General features: G+C 40.0%; 2 protein-coding genes across 2 annotated transcripts in view; both read right to left on the reverse strand.

The window, feature by feature from the left end:
• LOC139446591 (uncharacterized) overlaps positions 1-7,704 on the reverse strand; it is a 31,292-nt gene extending 23,588 nt beyond the window's left edge. Inside the window, exons 1-6 of the mRNA XM_071227878.1 lie at positions 7,695-7,704; positions 5,951-6,027; positions 2,604-2,749; positions 2,135-2,270; positions 1,736-1,887; positions 392-525 (exon numbers count right to left, since the gene is read on the reverse strand). Coding sequence (XP_071083979.1) covers positions 392-525; positions 1,736-1,887; positions 2,135-2,270; positions 2,604-2,749; positions 5,951-6,027; positions 7,695-7,704 — 655 coding nt within the window. The remainder of the gene's footprint in view (positions 1-391; positions 526-1,735; positions 1,888-2,134; positions 2,271-2,603; positions 2,750-5,950; positions 6,028-7,694) is intronic.
• Positions 7,705-9,251: 1,547 nt separating this feature from the next.
• The window catches only part of LOC139446592 (uncharacterized), a 58,818-nt gene continuing 41,873 nt past the window's right edge, over positions 9,252-26,196 (reverse strand). The window contains exons 13-14 of the mRNA XM_071227879.1: positions 9,483-9,636; positions 9,252-9,344 (exon numbers count right to left, since the gene is read on the reverse strand). Coding sequence (XP_071083980.1) covers positions 9,252-9,344; positions 9,483-9,636 — 247 coding nt within the window. The remainder of the gene's footprint in view (positions 9,345-9,482; positions 9,637-26,196) is intronic.

Genomic DNA, 26,196 nt, shown 5'->3' on the forward strand with positions numbered 1-26,196 from the left:
TAACATTATTCCAGCTATATCACGGCGTGTCAGCTTAATGTGGGAGGAAAGCCTGAAGTGATGCACGTCGCAGACGTTTACCACTTCGGTGAAACCCACAAGCACGTGTATGCTGCTGACAAACCTAGAAACATAAATGGGGCGGACCGGGATTCGAACCCACAATCATAGGTTTCTGGCGTGCCCAAGGGAGGCACCTCTGCAGAGCGAATCGCGGCGCCTTAGACGACTGGGCCACCCGTGCCCCCCACACAATACAGAGTTATACAACAACTGATAGTTTGGTACAACTAAAACGTGCTTTGAATTTTAACATGTTTGGTCGTCCTGAATATTCTTTTGGTATATACAGATGTTCACATCAACATTGACATCAACCTTCTGAACATACCTTCAAAGCACATTTTTGCTCCTGTGTGTTCGTTGCACGTGTAGTGAATCTGGTCAGGAGTTGCCTTGCAATATGTCTCACACCCAGACCCGAACCAGTCCGGGTCACAGTAGGCACGGACCTCTATCTTTAACCTTAAATTATAATTCACACCAAACATTTAAGTTTGTCATGTTGTTTTATCACCTTGCTATGACAATTCTTTCTCATTATTAAAAACCGCCGCCGTGGTCTAGTGGTAGAGCGTCCGCCCGGAGAGCGAAATGTCCGGGGTTCGATCCCTGGCCGCGTCATACCAAAAGACGTTAAAAGATGGTACTTGTTGTTACCCTGTCTGGCGCTCGGCATTAAGGGGCTAAAACAAGGACTGGTCGGCTCGGAGTCAATATACTGTGTCTGAGTGGGGTATTCATGTTAAACTGCGGCATGGTATCTCAGTAAACTAGCACTATAAATCGGCTTCAGTCCGGACTAGTACAAGCAGCCACACAAACACACACACGTACATGCATGTCGCTATATAAGTGCAATAATCTTGGACGCGACGTTAAACCCAATTTCACCTCACCTCACCATTATTTAAAAAACACTTTACAGTTTAGAATATTCCTTTCTTCGATTTAGGTCCTGCATCATTATTCATCATACACAGTTTTTAAAAACAACAACAAATTGAATATGAAATGGTCGAGGTTTTTTCTTAAAATATGCTCTGGTTAAGGTCGAAAGGCGTAAGACAATATTGTTCCACGAGCTGGTTATGGTAATGTGATGTCAGTTGAATCATTCTTTACTGGAGATGGCGCCGTGTGTACTTATGCATAGGAGCTCCATATGGATTCACCTGGTGGAGGCAACGCCTCAATGAATGCACTGAGCTTTCCATCAAGATCTCTCAGATGAGACAGAAAGACAAAGTTTATTGTACCAGCTGCAGCAACCCGATACAACAAAAAATCTGACATAAACGTTTCTTATACACATCATGCGGGGAAACAAATTAACCTTTCACCATCAAAATTTTCGTCACTTAGCAGAAAGGACTAAAAACACTCCTGCTCCAGAAATATCACTGCGTCAATGTCTAGCCATTATTCGTAATGCCATGAGCCAAACATTATTACATGTAAACCTTTGGTGCTGGTCATATTGCACGCAACAGTCAAATTGACATTTTTGTGGTGCATTCAAAACCCTAATAGTTTGACATTCATGTTGTAATCTCGTCCATTTTGAAGTATACATAAATAAACAACACATGAGATTATTTGCACTGCTCAAAGGGTTGTTCTGGCACCCAACCAAACTATTGTATCATCACCGTTATGTCTTAGTCTGACTCACTTTGTCCTTTCCGACACTGTGTATGGGGTGTACAGGGCTGTCTGTTCTGAAGTAGCGGCCTGGATGTTGATCAGCATGGAGAATGTGTCCATGTGGTCGTCACTGGAGGTGTCATCATTGTCATACACCTGCACCGTTATTTCTATCGCGGACTGCAGAAAAGAGCATGTATAAGCTGTATTTATTGTGTTGCTTACCTCCACAGGCAGAAATATTCAAGCTAAATCTACATGTTTTGTAATTTAATCATTCATCACGACATCACGAGAACTTTGTTTGTTGGTCGCGTTATCAACCATCACCGGATAGTTTTTGTTTCATGTGTGTGACCTTGAAGACTTATCACATAATCTGACATGTATCCCTTTAATGTATTTACAATTTAGGTAATTTGCCTACCGGTACTGCTTTGAGCACTTGTATGATGAAAGGATTTGCTGTTCCTTGAATGCTGCTTCCAAAGTGGATTATGTTGTGGTTATCTATGTAGTTTGTGGTCCTCTTGTAAAGGGAGCACGACTCTCTTCCGCCTGGGCTGGAATAACAGAGAATTGTTGTGAAACACCGTCAAATCTACAGGTAATATAACTCTATAATAAAAAACAGAGCATTTCCCCCTTCTTCGTATGTTGCCTGAATGACTTGCAAACCGAGTTGGTATTGAAAACATGAATTCTTTCTTTGATGAAATAAAAGCAAATGCACGCAAAAAAAAGGCACACAAATGGTACACAAGTACAGAAACATGTAACAGACATAATTAAAACAGGGTTAAAAACGACATCATTAAAATTACAAATATGCGGTGATACTGCAAAATTAACAAGAATATACACAAACATGTTTGACTCACAAAAAGGGTACCTACCCATCAATGCATAGGGTAAACATTGGATCACACTTATCAATGCAGCCAGCAGCAAGGCCACTGTCACAACAGTACCCACTCATTTCCTTTCCATCCGACCAGTAACTGATGAACCGGATGTCCAGTTTTCCGTCGGTCTTCACATGCTGTAAAGGCATGAAGATACGTTTTGGGATATGTGTTAATTGGAATTGAAGGAATCATAATAATATTGATTATTATTTAATAATGTGGATACGAAAAACGTTATGTTCGAATTTCTTTCAGTATAAATCGTCTTTGCAATTCAAAATGATAATGTTAATCCAAGCAAAAGGGGAATCGTGTGTTTAACCTTGGTGATTGCTCCATACACATGTCATACTGTATACTATTGATCGTGACATATAGAGATTATCATACGAGCATATGTGTCATTCTTAATTTATTAAACGAGTATCAGAATTATATATACTTCCCAAGCGATTCTTAAACGAGTTTTGTAAAATCAGAATGACACACATGCCAGTGTTATATTCTTTTTGAGCTCCCCTTTAGAAAAATCACTATGGTCTTTTGAGAGAGCCTCAGTTGAAGAATGACGTCAAGAATCTTCAGATATAACGTCGTTTCTAGTGTGACTTCATTCCGACCTTACGTCACAATAAGATTCGAATGACGTCAACGATGCAGTCCGGATCAGTGAATAAAGTAACATTTGCACTAGTGTACATCTGAGTTGTATGAACTTGATTATTTCTAACCATGTGGGTAATAAATTTGTTATTGACACTGGGTTGTGTTTATCCATATTTTCATTTACTTGATAAGATGTAGGTAATATCAGTTGTAGCTACTGCTATTGAAATACGTGTCTTACACAATTTTTGATTAGGTGCAAAAGAGTTTTGATACAGATTAGAATATAACCGTGGAAGTGTAATATGTAATACACTCAATCATGTACAAAATTGTTAAAATTCAATAATGCTTTCGGAAATATTTCCTTACCTCTATTTCTCACATGCACTATGTTTCATTACGGTGTTACCTTATAAAACCTACATGTCATATGAATTGAGGTTACTTATAATATCAGATTATGTTAGTAAACACGTCTGGTTAATGGGAGGGAAATCTGGACTAGACAGGGAAGTGGACAAGCATGGGGGATGCCATCACACACTAATAACCTGACCTACACTATTCGACAGCCTTTGAAATTAGGTTTGTTTAAGATTAGTCCAGTGGACTGGTGGAAAAAATATTTTACTTGTCCTCAGAGTTTGTAGCTAGTCCTGCTAGATGAGTGAATAAATAAACACATGATCACAGTGAAAAAAAGAAACATTAAACTACTACTGCCTCATCAAGATTAAAACATTCTCACGTTTTGTTGTTTTAGTTGATGAATTATCTATTCGAGTATGTATGTATGTGTAACTTCAAACAATCCTGTGCTTGATATAGAACAATATATTATAAGTTGTCCACCGATTTCGAGGGGTATATAATGTGATTTACCCTGTGTGTGAGCCTATGTACCCCGTGCCGTCAGACTAAAAGAAAGTCATCTCGTATGGTATCACATAACATGACATTGAGCTTTCGAAACATCGCGGCATATCCATGGAGAATGAAATTGACTATGCATACTTTCGGCGACATGGAAAAGCGTAAACATGTGAATTCCTTGACTGACGAAGAATTCGTTTCCATATATTTGCTCTCCTTCGGTACATATCAGTGACAGAACTTGCAGATTTCTGCAGGTATCAAAGTGACTAGGCATTCTCTGTTGATGAAAATCAACAAAATTGGCTACCGCGCTGTCACCAAGTATCTCCAGCTGAAAGGGTTAACTGTAACAGCCATCCATGCAGACATGGTGTCACCTTCAGAGGATGATTCTCTCCACTATTAAAGAACAAGAAAAACTCAACAAAGAAACTTTGCAAATTTAAATACTTCAGGGTATACTTAATCACAAATGTTTGACCAAAATTATATTTAACCAACGGCAAAAGCGATCACACGGTAAAATATGACAGGCGAAATCGTCCCCCAAACGAAAATATCCGCGACTGAGGAAATTACCTTAAAAGCACTGAGCAATTTCTACGACGGTCCGGCGCCCACCCTGCTTTCTTCCTCCTCGGATTTTTTCAATCGCATTTGGGACAAATACACAAAATTGTGTACAGTGTCACCCTTTTTATCAATTTTTATTTCATATTTTAAAGTAAACGCATGTTAGATGTACGTATGTACGGATGTATGTTGTTTAGACAAACACGATGGATTTATTCTTCCGCCAGGTGTTGGATAAATAGGGTTTCGACGTTTACGGTAGTGAAACAGGATGTAAGTCATTAAAATCACGTTACAGGACTTTCATCGTTATTTTAAGGAAACACAATGTCAAGATCAAAGGTATGATTTCAACACGTTTCCTTGACATTTCAGTACTTTCTACGATTGTTATATTTTTTTTCTCGGGAATTGACTTAATATGTCGAGGACGCAATAATAGTTTGCACTTTACTGGCCATATAAGAGGGGACGGGAGAGCCTCTAAGATGATCCAATATCAGGAAAACCTTCAACTGCCTCCACAAAGGAAACTGTTAATAAAATACATATGATTAAGAATTATCATCGATTCACCAAGCGTCACAAAGTCAATATAGTAGGCATCTCTCAGTTGAGAACATTTTGAGGAATTAGCTGAGTATGGCAAAGGTTTCAGCACGCTGGGTTCTGATCAGAAATGCTTCAGGTTCATCAAATTGACATCGTTTTAAAGCATACCAAGCTAAGTTTGTTGAACAGGGTTTGTAAACATGGATGAGTCTTGGATTGAAATGACACCTTTACACTTCGTTTGTGAGTTTCATTTTGAAAGTATATCAGATCCAATACTCATTTCAAAATACAAAAAATCACCCAAGTATCCGTTACTATTTGCGCTGGTTTTACCAATGTCCAACAATATCACAGCGGGTGGTGGGAGGTCACCATAAATGGTATCCATACAGGTTGGGAATTGAACCCAAACTCAGGCATGATGAACCAACACTTTACCAACTAGGTATACCCGAATCCCCATTTTGCGTAATGAGTAAACCTAGATTATCTCGTTCAAGAAGATGTTACTTCTGATCACCTAATGGTCTTATATCGGCACTCCGCTTGTTTCAAAAAACGGATAAATCGACATACAAGAACCTAGAGATTTGAATAAAAACTGTACAAATACACCGTTTGGTGAATAGCTTTCTTGTTTATTTTTCAAACTCCGTGTATGTGAATTATATACAATAAAACGAGTTTTAATTTCAGTGTGCAAGTATGACTTATGCACTTACCGATATCAACAGCAGCCAGAGCGCAAAAAGCACACCCAAACAGTGTGCCGGCCAACATCTACAAGTAGACATCGTGTCTATAACTCGTCATCAGAGCTGTTCTTGATGGAGGGTTGTCTCACATGTACTATTCACTGTTCGGTCCACTGATATCTAAACTCCAAGAGATAACCGGAGACATATGTTGTGACGTATATTACACGTGACTAAATCATTACTGAATTCGCACCAGGGCGAATGTGGTGCGTCTTTAATACTTCCTTCTGTTGTGGTAAATATTTACTTCCATTACTCACATCTGTCTGGAAGTACCGTGCAACGTCTGCTATTTCATGCTACTTTTCCAGCTCATTCAAATTCATGATGAAGTCCATTTTAGCATGTACAGTAATACCTTACTTAGCAAGTGTAATTACTAGCCCTGGGAACCATACCTTATATGTCCTGGTCGCCTGTTGCTGTTTACAGCAGTCGCCAAACAAAGAGAGCGTCGCTAAACAAAGACAGGGTCCTCACTGTGAAGTGTTATTGTATTCATGGCGCCCGAAGGTGGAAGTGATCTGACTGAATTGCGTGTGGACAAAAACAGCTATGAAAGTAAAATTGTAACCTCTTTTGATTATGTGAGTGTTGTGTCATGCCGCACTCAGTAATACGGCAGCTCTATCACGGCGGCCTGTTTATAGTTAGGGACCAGACAAGCCCATGCTAGACAGCATGAACAATCACACACTGATAACCAGGCCATTCACTGAACAGGCTTTTATGGAGAAGAACATGATGGCACAAAACGCAATATTAGGAGTGAGTATGGTTTTACGCCGCTATTGCTTAACAATATTCCAGCAATATCACGGCTGGGAACAACAGAAATGGGCTTCACACATTGTACCCATGTCGGGAATCGAACCCGGGTCTTCAGCGTGACGAGCGAACGCTTTAACCACGAGGCTACCCGACCGCCCCCAATATTAGGAAGAGCATCCCCAAAACAATAAATGTGTCGACCATGTCCGTGGTACGCCTTCTACTCGTTTGATGATGGGGTAAGGTGTAGCCATTGGTCGTCATGGAAAACAGATTAATTTACACAATATCTGCATCACTTCGGGCATTCCTCACACATGAAGTTGACACCCGTGTTATAACTGGAATACTGCCCAAAGGGGCGTTAAACCCCAAAACGTTATTGAAAACGTCATGACTGATGAAGAATACTTTTCCACAATGTTTTAATTACGTGATATTCCCATTATTTATTAAGATTGAAACCAGCCACATATGTCATCTCTTACATCCCACTTTGATTGCCAAAGCAACAGTTCACTCTAATCATTGAACTTGATAGAACTACATCGTTAAAGTATCATTCGGAAGTTTTGGTTACCAAGAAGCACATATGTATCCACTTTGAACATTGTAAAGGCTAATTAAAGACTAAGCATATAAGTACATTTATTCTAAGAACGATATCTTTACAGTGATATATATGGATGCGTCCTCGATCAAGTCTATGGACTTTAGTGGTCACTGGACTGCCTTAAAAGGTGTATCAAAGGCCTGACTCACGGCGTTTTACATGTTTTATCTGTTAGTTTCGGATCTGTTGTGTTGCGGAAATACAGTGAAAAAGAGAAGTTAGTCAATGTTGTTTTGCAGCCAGCAATGTCACGGCGACATGTTAACAATCCGCTATCAGGGATACAGTGAGATACAATCGGTCTGCTCACATATTGAAACGAACCTGTCTTCATTGTAGTCGGCTCTTACAACAAACATGGAAGATTGGTGACGCTTCACCGTACCTCAATGGGTATGGATATGGCAATCTATTATATCATACATTGATTGAGAAATATTTGTGTAGTTACGCCAAAATATTAGCTGAGACATTTTTTTAACAGGTCCATCCTCACATTGAATGACCAAGCCCCACATAGTTGATCAATGTGTTTTTCATAAAGTGGGAAATTGACTCAAGTCTTGGTTTGGATTTGGCGCCATTTCATTCATATTATAGATATCTCATTTTGATATCTGGAACGATTACTCGGCTACTCTAATGTCAACAAGCGCGAGTTCTCATTTGTATTAATGTCGAGTGTTTCGAGAATATTAATCAAGGAAATAGAAATCTTATCAAATTATTTACAATGTATGTTTGGACGACCATTGTCTGCACGTATTATCAGTTATTCTTTGTCTAGTAATCGCTGTTTCATGCCTAACCTCTCTTCAAAAGTTGACATGTGGAGTAGCACAAGTCTCGTGAATAACTTGACAGTGAATAAACAAAACTAAGAGATTATTCTTTTTGCAAACTTGAGTGAGTGAGTGAGTAAGTATGGTTTTACGCCGCCTTTAGCAATATTCCAGCAATATCACGGCGGGGGACACCAGAAATGGGCTTCACACATTGTACCTATGTCGGGAATCGAACCCAGGTCTTCGGCGTGACGAGCGAACGCATTAACCACTAGGCTACCCGACCGCCCCTTGCAAACTTCAACTTGCTGCTAGTCCATAATGATTAAGACACACCTGCATATATCTGATACGATATGTACATCATGTAATTGATCCCTATTCACAAACTAGTCTCCATATCTATCTGGATCAGTAAATATAAGAAAATTATCAGTATTTATAAATGGCTGAGTGAGGTCGGAGCGAGTTGGGTTTTACATCGCCTTAAGCAATATTCCATCCAAATCAAGTGGGAGATCGAACACAGGCCTTTGGCGTGACGAGCTGGCCCTTTCACAACAGACTACCCCCACCGACCCAGGTTTGCGTTTATGTTTTCGTGTCCCACATAAATTACATCACTCGCAAACAGATTCTACATATTGTGTGCTCATCATGGGATTAGAACCCGGTCAGCCGCCGTGCAAGTCAACGTTTCAACCACTGACCTATCAACCGCTTCTGACACACTTGGATAGTTGCGATGACAGTGCGTTGTTGGCATCCCAGTCCTCCATCAGTCTCATGGCAGAGATGCTTTTAATGTCTTACATTATCTATAGTATATGCGATCAGAATGGCATCAAACGCAGTGTTCATTTTAACTATAATTAACGGTAAGAGCTGATTTAGCAAAGAGAGGTGTGTCAAATATACATAAAACGGCAATCTCAGAGAGAATAACCAGTCTTATGAAATTCGGCTTATGACCAAATTACTGGCGAAGAAATATATGAATGGATCACTGAAAATCCACTGACATCAGGGGATAACGATACACATGTACTTTCGTTATTCTTATTAGTTGACAATACATCGTCTGGGGCAACTAAAACTACGTGTGTAAAACAACAACATCGACATAAGGGTCTTCCTCTGAGATGTTCTCAACATCGGTGTCATCGGTGACAGTGTACTCTGTATCCTCCTCCTCACAACGATCGAGCGGTTCATAGTTGATGGTCTGACGCAGATGGAGCACATCAACAGGCAGATGTGCAGCGACATGATGGCGACCTTCGAATGTCACTTCGTCATGAAGACGCGTGTTGAGAGATTCCGAAACGCTTGCCCCATGTAGACTCCACGGTACAAGGGTCATATCTCCAGTTCCGTTGTGGATATTTGATGTGGCATGGCGGTGAGTATCGAGTGGTGTTATGACACCATGACGCGCGTAGTCATCTGGAGAAACGCTTGCTCCCTCTTGGCTCCACGGGAAAAGGGTCATATCTCCAGCTGTTAAGTGAATGTTTGATGTGTCATCACAGTGTGTGTCGAGTGCCCCTTCATGTACGTCATGGAAGTGAAGACATGGTTTACCATCTGGAGATGCATCCTGAAGATTTCCTGTAATGGCACCGGGACTTTGTGGGTTCCTGTTGCATGAGTTGCAAATGAGTTGATTTGATCGTTGTTGTCGTCGTCTGTGCATTTTGACTTGTCCCTTGAAACCCGAAAAATAACAGTTGTTGACTTCAATGCTTGATAAACCCAAATGAATTATTTTCAAATCGTATTACTTCCAACAGCATTGTAATTAATTATTCAAGGTTTTTTTATTTGTCCGCTTAACAGTTCAGTACATGTGTCTACAAGATGGATATATGGAATGAGTATTGATAACCCCACTGTGCGATTCCTATATCAACATATATCAGTACAATGCAAGACAAAAATATCTTCAAGTTTCTGCAATTTCGATGGTTGCGTGGGTCCACATTTCCCTCAGCCTTTACCCTCGTGTTGGGTGTTGGGGTCTGGTGAATGTTGTCAGACACAGGATACTGTTACAGTGCTTCGAGACATAATATGATGATCGATTTAAAAGGCCTGATTAGAAAGTTCTTCATCATCATTGACTCCTCTCTCTGTTAAACGCAGTATGAAAACCAATGGGAATGTCATGTACCACTTACGATTTTCTTCTCCAGATGCAGATAGCCACCAGAAGGAGTACAGTCATTAGGACAAGGCCTAAAGGAAGAAGAACGGCCGGCACATAATGGACGGTGTCCCAATTGTCAGGTGGTCTCTGAAACACGCACGTATTGACCTGTAGTGATCTGAACTGATCTAATCAAAGAAAGTGTTTCGACATTAACTTACATATAAAATTAGAATAATGAACCCGTGAATAAGATTGAGTCAATCGTAATCAGTTACTGTCTACATACACCCATGACGATCCCAGCAACCTATAAGAGGCGACCAAATGGATCGGGTGCTCAGGATCGTCGACTAGACTGATTGCATGTCATTGTATTCCAAGTTCGTGGATTGCTGCCCATGTTGTATATCACTGGATCCTCGACAATTTCAGACTGCCGTCATATTGCTGGAATACTTCTTAGTGTGGCGTCACACAACAACAAAAGAAACGAATATACGTCCTATTATGAAATAAAGCCAGATATAGCATGTTTTGTTACATAAACGTTAACAAGGCATCGACAACAACCTCTGTTGGCATCGTGTGGTTTACCTTCACCGTCGACTTCTCTTCTTGTCGGGGAGGGTACAACGGAAGAGGCAGATATTCATTGAGGACTTCATCACGGTTGGATTCGAAGATCGTATTTACTAAAGCACTGTCCAGAAACGTGTCGTTCTCCAAAGCAGAAAAGAGTTGTACGTACGTTGTAGTATAACTGAAATTAATGTTCAAAACAAACTTTAGTTAGGATCGTGATATTCATTGCAAGACGGAATACTCAAATACTAAGGCCATTGTAGGTCCTTATTTGGTGTCGTGGTTTCACAGCATGCTGTTAGTCATTCGGGGGCACGGGTGGCTCAGTCATCTTTGGCATTACAATAAGCTATGCAGAGTTGCATCCCTTTCGAAACCGGGTTCCCCCGATCATGTTTCTTGGTTGGTTTGCACCATACCCGTACTCGTGGGTTTTACCAAAATGGTAAACGTCTAAGACCTGCACTACTTAGGCATTTCCTCTCACATTAAGCTGACACAGCCTGATATAACTGGAATACTGTTCAAAACGGACCTTAACCCAACTCACTCACTGTTTGTCACTCACTTCCTTTCTGTATGTTTGTTAGTTGTAATCTTGACATCCACTTTTCCTGGAATTTTCCCAAGTTCGGTGATGAGTCTGTACAAGCCATCAGTCAGGTTACCTTTATTTTATGATCAATCGCACCAAGAAGCGTGATGTTTATAATGTCTGAATACAAAGAATAAGAGGTTTTAGGAATAAGTTTAAACAAAATTGCAACTTGACAACCAGAAGCCTGTTAATAATTATTGAAAAGGAAGTCATAAGCCAATTTGTTAATTGAAATGTGTGAAACGTTATTATTATTAGATAATTCATAAAAGAAAAAGAGGTAATATTTTTAGCAAAGAATAGCGTCACCAATCGCGATGATATTCCCCCTTTTCCATTTTAACTTGGATAGAAGACATCACCAATACGAAACACGTTTCCTTTTATTTTAATGGGTTGAGGAGATCAACAATTGTTATATCAGACAATATAAACAGATTTAATGTAAATCTGACTTAATACATTGGCAGGATACACTGTCCATGTGTTTTCTCCAGAACACATGTAACCTATGTGTTTTCTGACGACATCTATAGTTTCTGTCATGTGACCCTGCATATTGTAACTTTGTAAAAGGCAATGTGATCGAGGCGCTCGTACAATATTAATCTTGGTGGTGACCATGATATAGAGTGACCTCCCTTGGCTGTTTATAGTCAGGCTCGATCCCTGCGCGTGACGCCCTCCTTGTCCTCCCGGTGTGGGGAGCTCCGCTGTGGGGAGCTTGTGTGCCCCTTTGTTTACGGTTGTTGATGTACGACCATATTCAAAAGGCTTCTATACTTGCAAAATTTCTGGAAGGCAGGCTGTACCTATATAATTACCAGATGAGGGAGAGCCTACTTACCGAGTGCGGAAGGGAAACCTAACGGGAAACACCAACTTTTCTGCATGTTTCTACGATTGAAGAACGGAGCACTTGGCTCACACATATGAAGATATAACACAACATTTCACTTACCAACACTTCGGCTGCATCTTTCCCCCACCCATGCAAAATCACAATTACACTTGAACCCAGTAGGTACCATGACCCCCTTGAAAGAACAAGAACAGCAACAGGTACCATGATCCCCTTGAAAGAACAAGAACAGCAACAGGTACCATGTTTTCCTTGAAAGAACTAGAACAGCAACAGGTACCATGTTCTCCTTGAAAGAACAACCAGAACAGCAACAGGTACCATGATCCCCTTGAAAGAACTAGAACAGCAACAGGTACCATGTACCCCTTGAAAGAACAACCAGAACAGCAACAGGTACCATGATCACCTTGAAAGAACTAGAACAGCAACAGGTACCATGTACCCCTTGAAAGAACAACCAGAACAGCAACAGGTACCATGACCCCCTTGAAAGAACAAGAACAGCAACAGGTACCATGATCCCCTTGAAAGAACAAGAACAGCAACAGGTACCACGATCCCCTTGAAAGAATTAGAACAGCAACAGGTACCATGGTCCTCTTGAAAGAACTAGAACAGCAACAGGTACCATGTACCCCTTGAAAGAACAACCAGAACAGCAACAGGTACCATGGTCCCCTTGAAAGAACTAGAACAGCAACAGGTACCATGTTTTCCTTGAAAGAACTAGAACAGCAACAGGTACCATGATCACCTTGAAAGAACTAGAACAGCAACAGGTACCATGTACCCCTTGAAAGAACAACCAGAACAGCAACAGGTACCATGATCCTCTTGAAAGAGCTAGAACAGCAACAGGTACCATGTTCTCCTTGAAAGAACCAGAACAGCAACAGGTATCATGATCCTCTTGAAAGAACTAGAACAGCAACGGGTATCATGATCCCCTTGAAAGAGCTAGAACAGCAACAGGTACCATGTTCCTCTTGAAAGAACTAGAACAGCAACAGGTACCATGGTCCCCTTAAAAGAACAACCAGAACAGCAACAGGTACCACGGTCCCCTTGAAAGAATTAGAACAGTAACAGGTACCATGGTCCTCTTGAAAGAACTAGAACAGCAACAGGTACCATGTACCCCTTGAAAGAACAACCAGAACAGCAACAGGTACCATGGTCCCCTTGAAAGAACTAGAACAGCAACAGGTACCATGTTTTCCTTGAAAGAACTAGAACAGCAACAGGTACCATGATCACCTTGAAAGAACTAGAACAGCAACAGGTACCATGTACCCCTTGAAAGAACAACCAGAACAGCAACAGGTACCATGACCCCCTTGAAAGAACAAGAACAGCAACAGGTACCATGATCCCCTTGAAAGAACAAGAACAGCAACAGGTACCATGTTTTCCTTGAAAGAACTAGAACAGCAACAGGTACCATGATCCCCTTGAAAGAATTAGAACAGCAACAGGTATCATGATCCTCTTGAAAGAATTAGAACAGCAACAGGTATGATGATCCTCTTGAAAGAGCTAGAACAGCAACAGGTACCATGTTCTCATTGAAAGAATTAGAACAGCAACAGGTATCATGATCCTCTTGAAAAAACTAGAACAGCAACGGGTATCATGATCCCCTTGAAAGAGCTAGAACAGCAACAGGTACCATGTTCCTCTTGAAAGAACTAGAACAGCAAAGGGTGCCATGATTCCCTTGAAAGAACTAGAACAGCAACAGGTAGCATGGTCCCCTTAAAAGAACAACCAGAACAGCAACAGGTACCACGATCCCCTTGAAAGAATTAGAACAGCAACAGGTACCATGGTCCTCTTGAAAGAACTAGAACAGCAACAGGTACCATGTACCCCTTGAAAGAACAACCAGAACAGCAACAGGTACCATGATCCCCTTGAAAGAATTAGAACAGCAACAGGTACCATGGTCCTCTTGAAAGAACTAGAACAGCAACAGGTACCATGTTCCCCTTGAAAGAACAACCAGAACAGAAATAGGTACCATGATCCCCTTGAAAGAATTAGAACAGCAACAGGTACCATGATCCCCTTGAAAGAGCAACCAGAACAGCAACAGGTATCATGACCTCCTTGAAAGAACTAGAACAGCAACAGGTGCCATGATCCCCTTGAAAGAACTAGAACAGCAACAGGTACCATGACCCCCTTGAAAGAACAACCAGAACAGCAACAGGTACCATTACCCTCTTGAAAGAACTAGAACAGCAACAGGTACCATGGTCCTCTTGAAAGAACAACCAGAACAGCAACAGGTACCATGACCCTCTTGAAAGAATTAGAACAGCAACAGGTACCATGACCCCCTTGAAAGAAGAACCAGAACAGCAACAGGTACCATGACCCTCTTGAAAGAACTAGAACAGCAACAGGTACCACGGTCCCCTTGAAAGAAGAACCAGAACAGCAACAGGTACCATGACCCTCTTGAAAGAACTAGAACAGCAACAGGTACCATGTTTTCCTTGAAAGAACTAGAACAGCAACAGGTACCACGGTCCCCTTGAAAGAAGAACCAGAACAGCAACAGGTACCATGACCCTCTTGAAAGAACCAGAACAGCAACAGGTACCATGTTTTCCTTGAAAGAACTAGAACAGCAACAGGTACCATGTTCTCCTTGAAAGAACAACCAGAACAGCAACAGGTACCATGTTTTCCTTGAAAGAACTAGAACAGCAACAGGTACCATGATCCCCTTGAAAGAACAACCAGAACAGCAACAGGTACCATGTTTTCCTTGAAAGAACTAGAACAGCAACAGGTACCATGTTTTCCTTGAAAGAACTAGAACAGCAACAGGTACCATGTTCTCCTTGAAAGAACAACCAGAACAGCAACAGGTACCATGACCCCCTTGAAAGAACAAGAACAGCAACAGGTACCATGATCCCCTTGAAAGAACCAGAACAGCAACAGGTACCATGATCCCCTTGAAAGAACAACCAGAACAGCAACAGGTACCATGATCCCCTTGAAAGAACTAGAACAGCAACAGGTGCCGTGATCCCCTTGAAAGAACAACCAGAACAGCAACAGGTACCATGGTCCTCTTGAAAGAACTAGAACAGCAACAGGTACCATGATCCCCTTGAAAGAACAACCAGAACAGCAACAGGTACCATGATCCCCTTGAAAGAAGAACTAGAACAGCAACAGGTACCATGATCCCCTTGAAAGAACAACCAGAACAGCAACAGGTACCATGATCCCCTTGAAAGAACTAGAACAGCAACAGGTACCATGACCCCCTTGAAAGAACAACCAGAACAGCAACAGGTACCATGATCCCCTTGAAAGAACTAGAACAGCAACAGGTGCCGTGATCCCCTTGAAAGAACAACCAGAACAGCAACAGGTACCATGACCCTCTTGAAAGAACTAGAACAGCAACAGGTACCATGACCCCCTTGAAAGGACAACCAGAACAGCAACAGGTACCATGACTCCCTTGAAAGAACCAGAACAGCAACAGGTACCTTGACCCCCTTGAAAGAACCAGAATAGCAACAGGTACCATGATCCCCTTGAAGGAACATATTTAGACCTTATTTCAGTTTTCTCATAAAATAACAATTTCCTTGCGCGTGCTCCGCATGCTTATAAAATTCCCAATTATACCAAACAAGAATAGATTTTTACAATCATTTAAAATGTGTGCATGGACGACCATTGTCTTCGTGTATTATCAGTTATCCTTTGTCGGGTAATCATTGCATGTAGCCCTTGTTTCATGGTTAACCTTTCCTCAAAAGATGATAAGTGGAGTGACCCAAGTCTCGTGAATACTAGTTAGTGAATAAGAAAAGGTGAAAGACTATTCTATTTGCAAACAAGTCTACAATGATTATGACATACCTGTCTAAAGGTAACAGGACATGTACTTCATGTAATTTATCCCTATTTACAATTGTTTCCGAATTTATCTGGATAAGTAAATAAAAGAAAATTTTGTAGTTCTGTATGTCTCCCCTCGATTGACAACGTAATCACGTGACATACTGACGTTCATCGGGAAATGAACGACTGTCAGCTTGGTAGTGTTCACCTAAGCGAGGTCACCCGCCACTGTCAATATATCAGAATAGATCTAGAGTTTTACGGAGCTGAAGTCTGTTTCCTTTTTCTCACGTGTCCCTCTGTGTGAACACATGGCTCCAATGAACACTGATTGATGACGTTTTAACATCGTTTTCCTGAACATTTATGATGACGTATTTGACGAAAAACAAAATATTTTATATCCTGCGGTGACAGCATGTCAAAAAACAAATACCGCTTACTGCATAATCAGCAATTTGACAGTCTGGGTTGTCTCCCCTTGACGGTTAAATTATATGGACACTAACACAGATGCCATGCGTTGCCGTTTAAATTAAAATAAACTAAGGTTTATTTCTTACATAATACAGCAGAGGTATATATAAAAGCAATTTGTCATAGCTATTTAGCATCACCGTAATATTTGTAACTGAAAACACTGGCTGTGACAGTAGAGAGGTAGAAGGGTTAAAAACCATCAAATGCAAGAATACTTCATTAGGTCGCGTAATAGTTTGTCTGTGTCTGTCTGCGTGCGAGTGCTTGTCTGTCTGTCTGTAAAAACAATGTATGTCAGCCATACTAGGGAGGGGACACGAATTTCACATACTATATCGCAAAATGATCTTTCCCTGGGAATCCGAATGTAGATTAATAGCAGATATAGTCGACTCGACTGTGACCCCCTCCATACAAAACTTCCGTGTGTGTTTACACAACTGCCCCCATAGTGTCAAATAGGTTAATTTCCGTGCATTCATCGATGTCCTGATCGCAGTTATCTCCCTTCAAATCTGCAATTTTATGATGGAAAGGAATTGAATTTTATGTCCAAATGGATATTACTCCACACCCAGGGGTAATTAATCCTGATATTTATAAATCTGATCACTTTATTACCAAGTACTGTCCGGGGTATAAATACCAGCCAAGTTGGTTTAATGCTATATATATTAATACAGAAACACGCCTCAGCGTGACTATTTTAAAATAGCATGCGAGAGCTCAAACTGAGCAATATCCTGGACTCGGCTGGCATTGAGGGGAGCACGGTGGGTCCAGTCGTCTAAGGCGCCGCGATTCGCTGTGCAGAGTTGCGTCCCTTGGGCACGCCAGAAACCTATGATTGCGGGCCACCCGTGCCAATGACTTTCAGAGTAAACTGCATTTGATAGTCTTGCAATTTGTGTGCACGTTTAGCATGCCCGTGTGGTATGGACAAATGGGCTTATTAATATTTCTTTGACAAAGCTCACCTAAAATGAAATAAAGTTAGGAACAAGAAAAAACATCAATAAAATAATAAATCTATTTAACCACCATGATTTGAATATGTATTTATCAATAAAACATAGTATGGAAAGTAAGCCGTTAGGACTACTATCACATACAGATCTATCTATCTATACAACATTTAACTCTATTATCTGCAAAATTGTCTGAATATTGGGCACTAATGCGTTTTGCAATATGGTCACCTTAATTAGCAATTGCATTTCTGATTGCCACAAATGCGTCAAGAGCACTGACGGGAGTCACTGTGTGTCATGTGTATGTGGAATATTCAGTTAAAGTGCCACCCAGAAGTATGAATATTGTACATGGAACCGTTTCATCCTCAGTCTCACCAGGTATAACAGGTATGATAGAGTCAGCAGCCATTTGGGGATGTGAACGTTTTGGAATAGGGTGTGGTCGAGTATTCAATACGGTGCAAAACAACAACAAAGTGTTACGTCACCTTACCAACCCTTACAATACCACAACAGAGTCAACTGCTGGATCGGTGGTTGCAACATTTTCACCCACTTCTGATGATTCAGCTGTTATTGCAAGTCTTCAAATCAACAGCGACAACGAGGCAAACAGGAGTATGAGTGAGTGAGTGAGTATGGTTTTACGCCGCTTTTAGCAATATTCCAGCAATATCACCGCGGGGGACACCAGAAATGGGCTTCACACATTGTACCCATGTCGGGAATCGAACCTGGGTCTTCGGCGTGATGAGCGAACGCTTTAACCACTAGGCTACCCGACCGCCCCCAGGAGTATGAAGGTTGACGAGATGACTCGAACATTGTCAAATAATTCTCATGTAGCTGAAAACGACAAAAACGCATCTACAAGGTAATACAAGATAATGGCGACGTGTTTTCAGGTGAAATAGGCCACACAACCGTGATTGAACATTCAATACCAACTGGAAATGCAGCACCTGTGTCTCATAAACCTCGTCGAGTGTCACATGATGCATTGAAAAAGATTTCTGAGTTTGTGGATGACGGCTTACAACGGGGGATCATCAGGCCATGTAAGAGTCCATGGTCTAGTCCTCTTGTTCTAGTAAGGAAATCTGATTTAGCAACGAGGTATTGTGTGGACTTCAGATCTACCAATGATCGGACTATCGGTGACAGTTTTCCTCTTCCTAGGATTGATGACAGTCTGGCCGCCCTTGGACAAGCTCTTCTCGACCTTGGAGATGGACAAATCTTACTACCAGGTGCCCATAAAACAAGAAGACAAAGAGAAGACTGCGATTACCTGTCACCAAGGACTATTTGAATTCTGTGTTATGCCTTTTGGTCTAAAAGGTGCACCCACGACTATTCAACGTCTCATGATGACTGTTTTTGGTGACCTCAATTGGGAGATTTTGCTGATCTACCTAGACGATGTGATTGTGTATTCGCGAAGTCTGGATGAACATGTGGAACATTTGAACCTTTTTTTCAAAAGAATTAGAGATGTTGGACTGAAATTGAACCCTCAAAAGTGTGCATTTGCAAGGACAGAAGTAAAATACCTGGGACACATTATCAACACAGAAGGGTGTTAACCCTCACCCTGGCAAGGTTAATGCTATCAGATTGTTCCTAAGACCTGGAAGTGCAGCTGAAGTGGGGAGGTTTGTCGGTATGGCATCATACTATAGAAGATTCATTCATGGATTTGCTAACATTGTGAAACCTCTGACATATTTGACATAAGAAAACCATTGTATTTAAGTGGACAAATGAATGTGAGTCATCTTTTGTGAGAAACTGTTGTCAGCCCCTATTTTGGCTTATCCTGATTTCACCAAGAAGTTTGTGGTTGAGACTGATGCGAGTGATATTGGCATAGGGGCCATCCTTACGCAAGATGGGAGGGTGATAGAGTATGTGTCAAGAGCGCTGAAAAGAACTATTCCACTACAGAGAAAGAGTGTCTTGCCATTGTGTGGGTGCTTGACAAGTTGCTGTTTACCTTGAGGGAAACCAGTTTACAGTTAATGTTTTGATCTGAACAAGTGAACATCATTTCAGTTTACCAGCGACTTAAGTCTTCTTTCACTATCTATAAAACATTTTATTCTAATTGCGGAGTTCCCCAAAAAGAGAGGTGACATGTATGCTCAACTTGCTTTACAGGAACATCTGTTGTAGTTTGTTTTAAAGCAACATATTCAAATATTATCATCATTGGGAGAGTGAGTGAGTATTTTCTTACGTCAATTTAGTAATATTTTTGCAATATCAGGCAGGGGACACCAGAATAGACTTCCCACATTGTACCCATGTGGGGAATCGAACCAGATCTTTGGTGTGACAAGCAAAAACTTTAACGACTAGGCTACCCAACTTCCGGGTGAAGTTTTGGGACATACCGTACAACTGAAAAACAAAGTCCCATGCCTCTTGCTACATTAATAGACGGGAGTCAAGTTGACAACACACACACCCAACACCCACAAATTCGAAAGAACAATTTATTTGACTGTTACTTTAAGTCCAACTTGATGAGAGAATTTCTATCTAATCTGTCTGTCCATATACATGAGTAGTTATTTAGCTATCAAAACAATACCATGGAATTGGGATTTGAAACTTTGTATTTCTGTGTCAGGTACACTATAATATGAACAGAGTATTCTGAACATCCCTAAGTAGCAAAAGGCACCATTTGACAACCTGGACCCACTTGCACCTGGACCCACTAGCGCTAGGTGATTGTAATTCCCATACTTTAACATAGGCTTACAATAGTCTTAGCGCAAAGATCGCTTTGTGCAAGTGGGACCAGGTCTTTGAGTGTGTAAAGTGTTATGGGAGAATACCTTATAGATTTAGAGATGTGGTCCAGACGAACACACCACTATGAACAGAGTTAATGTCAAACAGGAATTTTTTATTTTGTTTAAATTCCTTAATAGCAAAAGGCACATCTTCAGCCCTTGATTAATACATGAACCATGTTTGGATGAAAAATGTTGTATAGTTTTTTAGTTCTGCTCCAAAACGACACCTACCAGTGTTTCAGCTAAGTCTAACTTGTTTCCATGGAAACAGGGCAAAAAAATCAAATTTTGAAAAATTCCTAAATAACAAAAGGTAGCACTTCCGCCCCCCGGTAATACATGTGCCTGGTTGGATGAAAAGTCCAACAGTTTTCAAGTTGTGCTCCCTAAAAGACACTTACCCCACCCTTTTGAGTGAGTGAGTGAGTTTGATTTTACGCCACTTTTAGCAATATTCCAGCAATATCACCGCGGGGGACACCAGAAATGGGCTTCACACATTGTACCCATGTCGGGAATCAAATCGGCGTGATGAGCGAATGCTTTAACCACTAGGCTACCCGACCGCCCCTCACCCTTTTGAGACAAATAAGAATGCCAAAAATCTGCAAATACTATGTGTTCTTTTCTTTAAATGTGAAATAGAACATGTAGCACCCTTCCTTTGCCTTTTCCTCATCTATTAGACTCCCCCAATATTCCAAAATGTAGTCTTCGCAAATGTCTTTTTGTGAAAACACCAAAGCCAAAGAGTAAAAATGTAATATACATTATATCAGAACAGATAGGTCTAGTGTTAGAAAACAAGAGTCATCAGAAAGATGACATATCCCCCCGGCAGCCTTCTGTAAAGTAACCACTAGTAAACGTGCAATTCTGTATGTAATGAGTCAACAGTTGAATGTTCTTTGAGAAGCATACATTGTTTACCCACTAAATGGTTTTCGAATTATGGCCCGGAAACGAACCCATTCCCCAATGGAGTCTAGGTCCAACTTCTTTCCATAAAAATTGTAAAAAACAAAAATACGTAAAAAAAAAAAAAATATCAAAAGGCACCACTTCAATATGTGCCTGATAGCTTTGCAAAGTTTTGATCAAATACACTGAATGGTTTTCGAATTCTGCCCCGGAAACGAACCCCATCCCCAATTGAGTCTCTATGTCCAACTTCATTCCATAAAATTTTTAAAAAAATATAAATTAGAAAAATCCCAAAATATCAAAAGGCACCACTTCAGTACGTGCCTGATAGCTTTGCCAAGTTTTGATCAAATACACTGAATGGTTTTCGAATTCTGCCCCGGAAACGAACCCCATCCCCAATTGAGTCTATGTCCAACTTCATTCCATAAAAATTGAAAAAAATAAAAATTAGAAAAATCCTAAAACATCAAAAGGCACCACTTCAGTATGTGCCTGATAGATTTGCCAACTTTCGATCAAATACACTGAATGATTTTGGAATTCTGCCCCGGAAAAGGAAATGATTACGGACGGATAGACGGACGGACAGACAGACTGGCCGATCGCTATATCCCCCCGCATTATATGTTTAAACAGTTCACAATCAGGGCTTGATTAAACATGATATAGGCTACACACAAACAAATGTTTTCCCATAGACTTCTATAGTAACTATATATTTTATATAAATAACTAAGCATACAGCAGCCATTTAATAAATGCACATGTGTGCACAGTTTGGCCTCAAAGCAGCACTAAAAACAAACAAAACTGACTAGTTTAGCCAGCTCCTTTTCTGAGTACAGGAAGCTAAACACACTACCCCCAGTTCCGCACCAAATGTCACTTGCTTGAAAATATCTGTGGTCACATTCAGCATAAGTCATCATGTTAAAAAAGACAGCACTAAATATAGAAAAACAGTTGTTAGTTTTAATCACTGGATGGAAGTACATTACAAAAAACTTGAAATCTTACACAAAATCATCCAATCACAGATGCCCGACGATTCAAAAAGTCTCTCAATGAAATCTGCTTGTTGATTCTGATTCTGATTTGGTGTTGTTGGACCTGCTGACAAATTAGAAAACATTTGATTTTTGTTTTGTATATATATGTATATAGCTTCTCAGAAAAAAATGAGAATTGGATTTAACTTATCAAACATGTCTATATTGCACCAGAATACAAAGTTTTAATGTCCAGAAAGAGCTGTATAAATGATATTTTATTTCATTAATGTTTTTTAAAAATGTATTTCTGTATTAATAAGAAATGTCTACAATCAAACACAGACCATGGGAGTATATTCATGTTTCACAATAGAAGGGGCTCATGGATCAGTTCAATACATGGTTGAGGCTGCCTTGATCATTTCACCCCACAACATATTTTCAACTAAAAAATAAACAAATCTTTAAACCTCAACACAAATAAAAATACATATTTCAAATTCATTAAAGGTCAGTTGTTTGCCTCCCTGTGCTGATATCATCAGATAATAGCAGAGTCTTCAACATTCATGGAATGTGGTTTTGACAGTCATGACATGATGTGATCATGATTGTTCGAGATTCCTTGAGTTTATATCCCTTCATGTTTCTACTATCAAGCACCCAATGACTGTCAACATTTGGTAAATCATCTATAGAAGGGCTAACACAAATGTTTGTGCTTTCTTTTACTCCAAAAATCAAAAGTAGAAGCATCTATGATAAAACCTGGTGATATAAGTACACATGGACAGAAATCAGAAACATTATTCAAATTTGGACAGAAAAAGCATGGAATTCAGGCCAGAAATTGGCCAGGGACACATCAAGCAGCTTTAAAGTTCTCCTACATGTGAGGCGAGGTAATGAACCTCACCAGAAAGTAGGAAGTAAAGGGGTGGATTGTTACCATACTGTTTATCACAGCTGATAAAGGGAAGTAACCCCTCAAGTTGAAGAAAACGCTTAAAAACCACAACATGAAAGAAAACTACACCTATGTTTAATGATTCATTCACTTAAGACTTTGAAATAGTCCCAAAAAAATTAAAACACTTTCTGTTTAATGACAATTTCAATTATTTGACAGTTTGAAGGAGACAAAGCATAAATTCCATATTAATTAGGAAGTATACAGGTTATCCCGAAACAAAAGTTGTTATTTGTATTCACTATTAACAGTGTTTGGCAATACCAGCTTAAAAGAATATTTCTCTCCAATAACTTATGGGCTTGTAGACATATCAAAAAACAGCAGCACTGTAGTTTCTCAGAAAAGAAATGGAAATTAGATTAAACTTCACTTCTTGTTCCTATCCAGCATGTCTATATGGCACCAAAATACATAGTTTTGATGCACCAAAAGAGTTGCAAGAATTTAATGATCTTCACTTCAATGTTTCATAAAATATATTTCTGTATTAATAAAAAAGTTTCTACCTTCAAGCACAGACCAGGGATTCAATTCATATTTCATAAAAGAAGGGGGTCAAGGGTCAATTCCATACAAGATTGAGGCTGCATAGATCATATCACCCTAAAATATTTTTTCAACTAAAAAAAAATCAACAAATCTTTAAACCTCAAAACCAGTAACAATACATATTAAAAATTAAGTAGTGGTCTGTTTGCCTTCCTTTGCCGACATCATCAGAACATAGCAGAGTCTGCTACATTCATGGAATATGGTTGTGACATTGTTTGAGATTGCTCGAACTTACACCCTGCATTGTTTATATAATAAAACACTCAAATTACTGTCAGCATTTGGTTAATCATCTATGGAGGGGCTATCACAAATGTTTGTGCTTTCATTTATTCCAAAAATCAAAAGTAGAAGCATCTATGATATAAGTACACATGGAAAGGAATCAGAAAAAATCTCAAAGTTGGAAAGAGAGCATGGAATTCAGGCCAACAATTGAGAGACAAATTAAGCAGCTTTAAAGTCATCATATACATAAGGTTGGATAATGAACTTTACCAGAAATAGGAAGTAAAGGGGTGGATTGTTGCCAGCAATCTCAAACACTGACTAGTAAACCATACCCCCTATTTAAGCCAGGAAATGGAAATGGCCCCTGAAGTACAAGAAAGATCTTTGAAATCACAACATGAAATTACACTTAACTCTATTGATTTATTTAGTTAAGACTTTAAAATACCCCCAGGAAATTTAATAATCTTACTGTTTAATGTTTCAAGGTGGCTAAACTAGCTAATTTCAGTTATTTGCCAGTTTCAAGGAAACCAAGTCAAAATTCCATATAATTTAGAAAATGTACAGCTTATCCTGACAAGAATGTAATTCTTTTTATTCACAATTAACAGAGTCACGCAATACCAGCTTAAAAAAGTGTTTCTCTCCAATAATTTATGGGTTTATTGGGGATGGAAAGATACAATGCATTTTATTAAACAGGGGAGATAATTTAGTAAAACACTATCACATTCTTTACAGATGATTTCAGAACCATAATGTTAAATTCCAGAAGAGCCAGAGGGTATTATTTTCACCTAAGCAGAATCCGGGGCTGGTTTATAGCCCTTGCTTCATGTTTGCAAACTGAAAAACTTTACAGTGAGGCATTAAGGAAGCACCGTCAGAAATTTCTAATCCATGAGGGTGATTTTATGATGGAACTTGATAGTGAGCAACAGAGGGGCTTTAAGTGGACTGGGGTTCTTAAATGTCCTTAATGTACCTGCTTGTCGAAGTTCCACAACTTCTACAAGTTAATAGAGCGCAGCGAGGCAAAACAAGGGTTGTCGATCACACACTGCCAACACCGGACTTCAGATGGGCTTCTCCAAAAGCCAAATTGGATGTGAAGACTTCTATTTCTTCTGCATGAGTACACATATACCTTCCCAGTCAACGTCGGGTATGCTAAAAGCCGAAAACAGTGTAGAGACAATATTAAATGTCAAACAATTTTATATATAAGTTTTTAGGAGACAGTTCTTCAGGGGAAAAAAATAATTATTTGAAAGTCATATTCATGAAAAAAAAAGTCTGTTTAAGAAACTTAGTAGAAAAATAGCATCATTCATTCACACAAAAGCACCTAACAGAAAGAACTGATGGTATGCTACATTGTTTACATTAAATAGAGGGAGTTTGTGGCATATTCTGCTGTCAGTAGTGTACATGTATCATACTCAAGATACCGGCATCATGTGACTTGACCAGCAGGCCATTAACACAGAGACAGACATTGTTGTGGCAGTGGAGACTTTATCCTTATTTGTTGTCAAATTCATCAGTTTCAACAAATTCAGAAGGCAGGAGTCCAGGGCTTGATGGACAGAGCTACCCTCTGGGACTCGTGCCGAGTTCGACCACAATACGAAGCAACATTCATTTCCAGGCCATCCAACTGCTCCATTCAACCCAAACTGTCCCCTACTTCACTGTCATTACTTTTTGCCTCCACATTCATGCCAGTTTGTAACCATGGTGAAATATGAACAGGAAAGCCTATCAAGTATAAATTACCGTATTCAACGTAATAAGCGCCCCGCTCTAATAAGCGCCCACGGCGATATTTGCTAATATATTGGCTAGTGAACAATCCCAATTGGCACCCCTTCCGATTGATCAATGTACACAAGACTTATTTTTTCGCGAATAATACGCACTCATGTGTTATATGCACCCTTTATTATGGGCAATTAATGCATAAACATTTCAGGCTGTCAGCATAAACCAAGAAATTTATCTCTCAACTCCGTTTTTGTTTCACCAA

Source organism: Haliotis cracherodii, unplaced genomic scaffold, assembly GCF_022045235.1.
Source record: "Haliotis cracherodii isolate W230 unplaced genomic scaffold, xgHalCrac1.p SCAF_6, whole genome shotgun sequence".
Lineage (NCBI taxonomy): Eukaryota > Metazoa > Mollusca > Gastropoda > Lepetellida > Haliotidae > Haliotis > Haliotis cracherodii.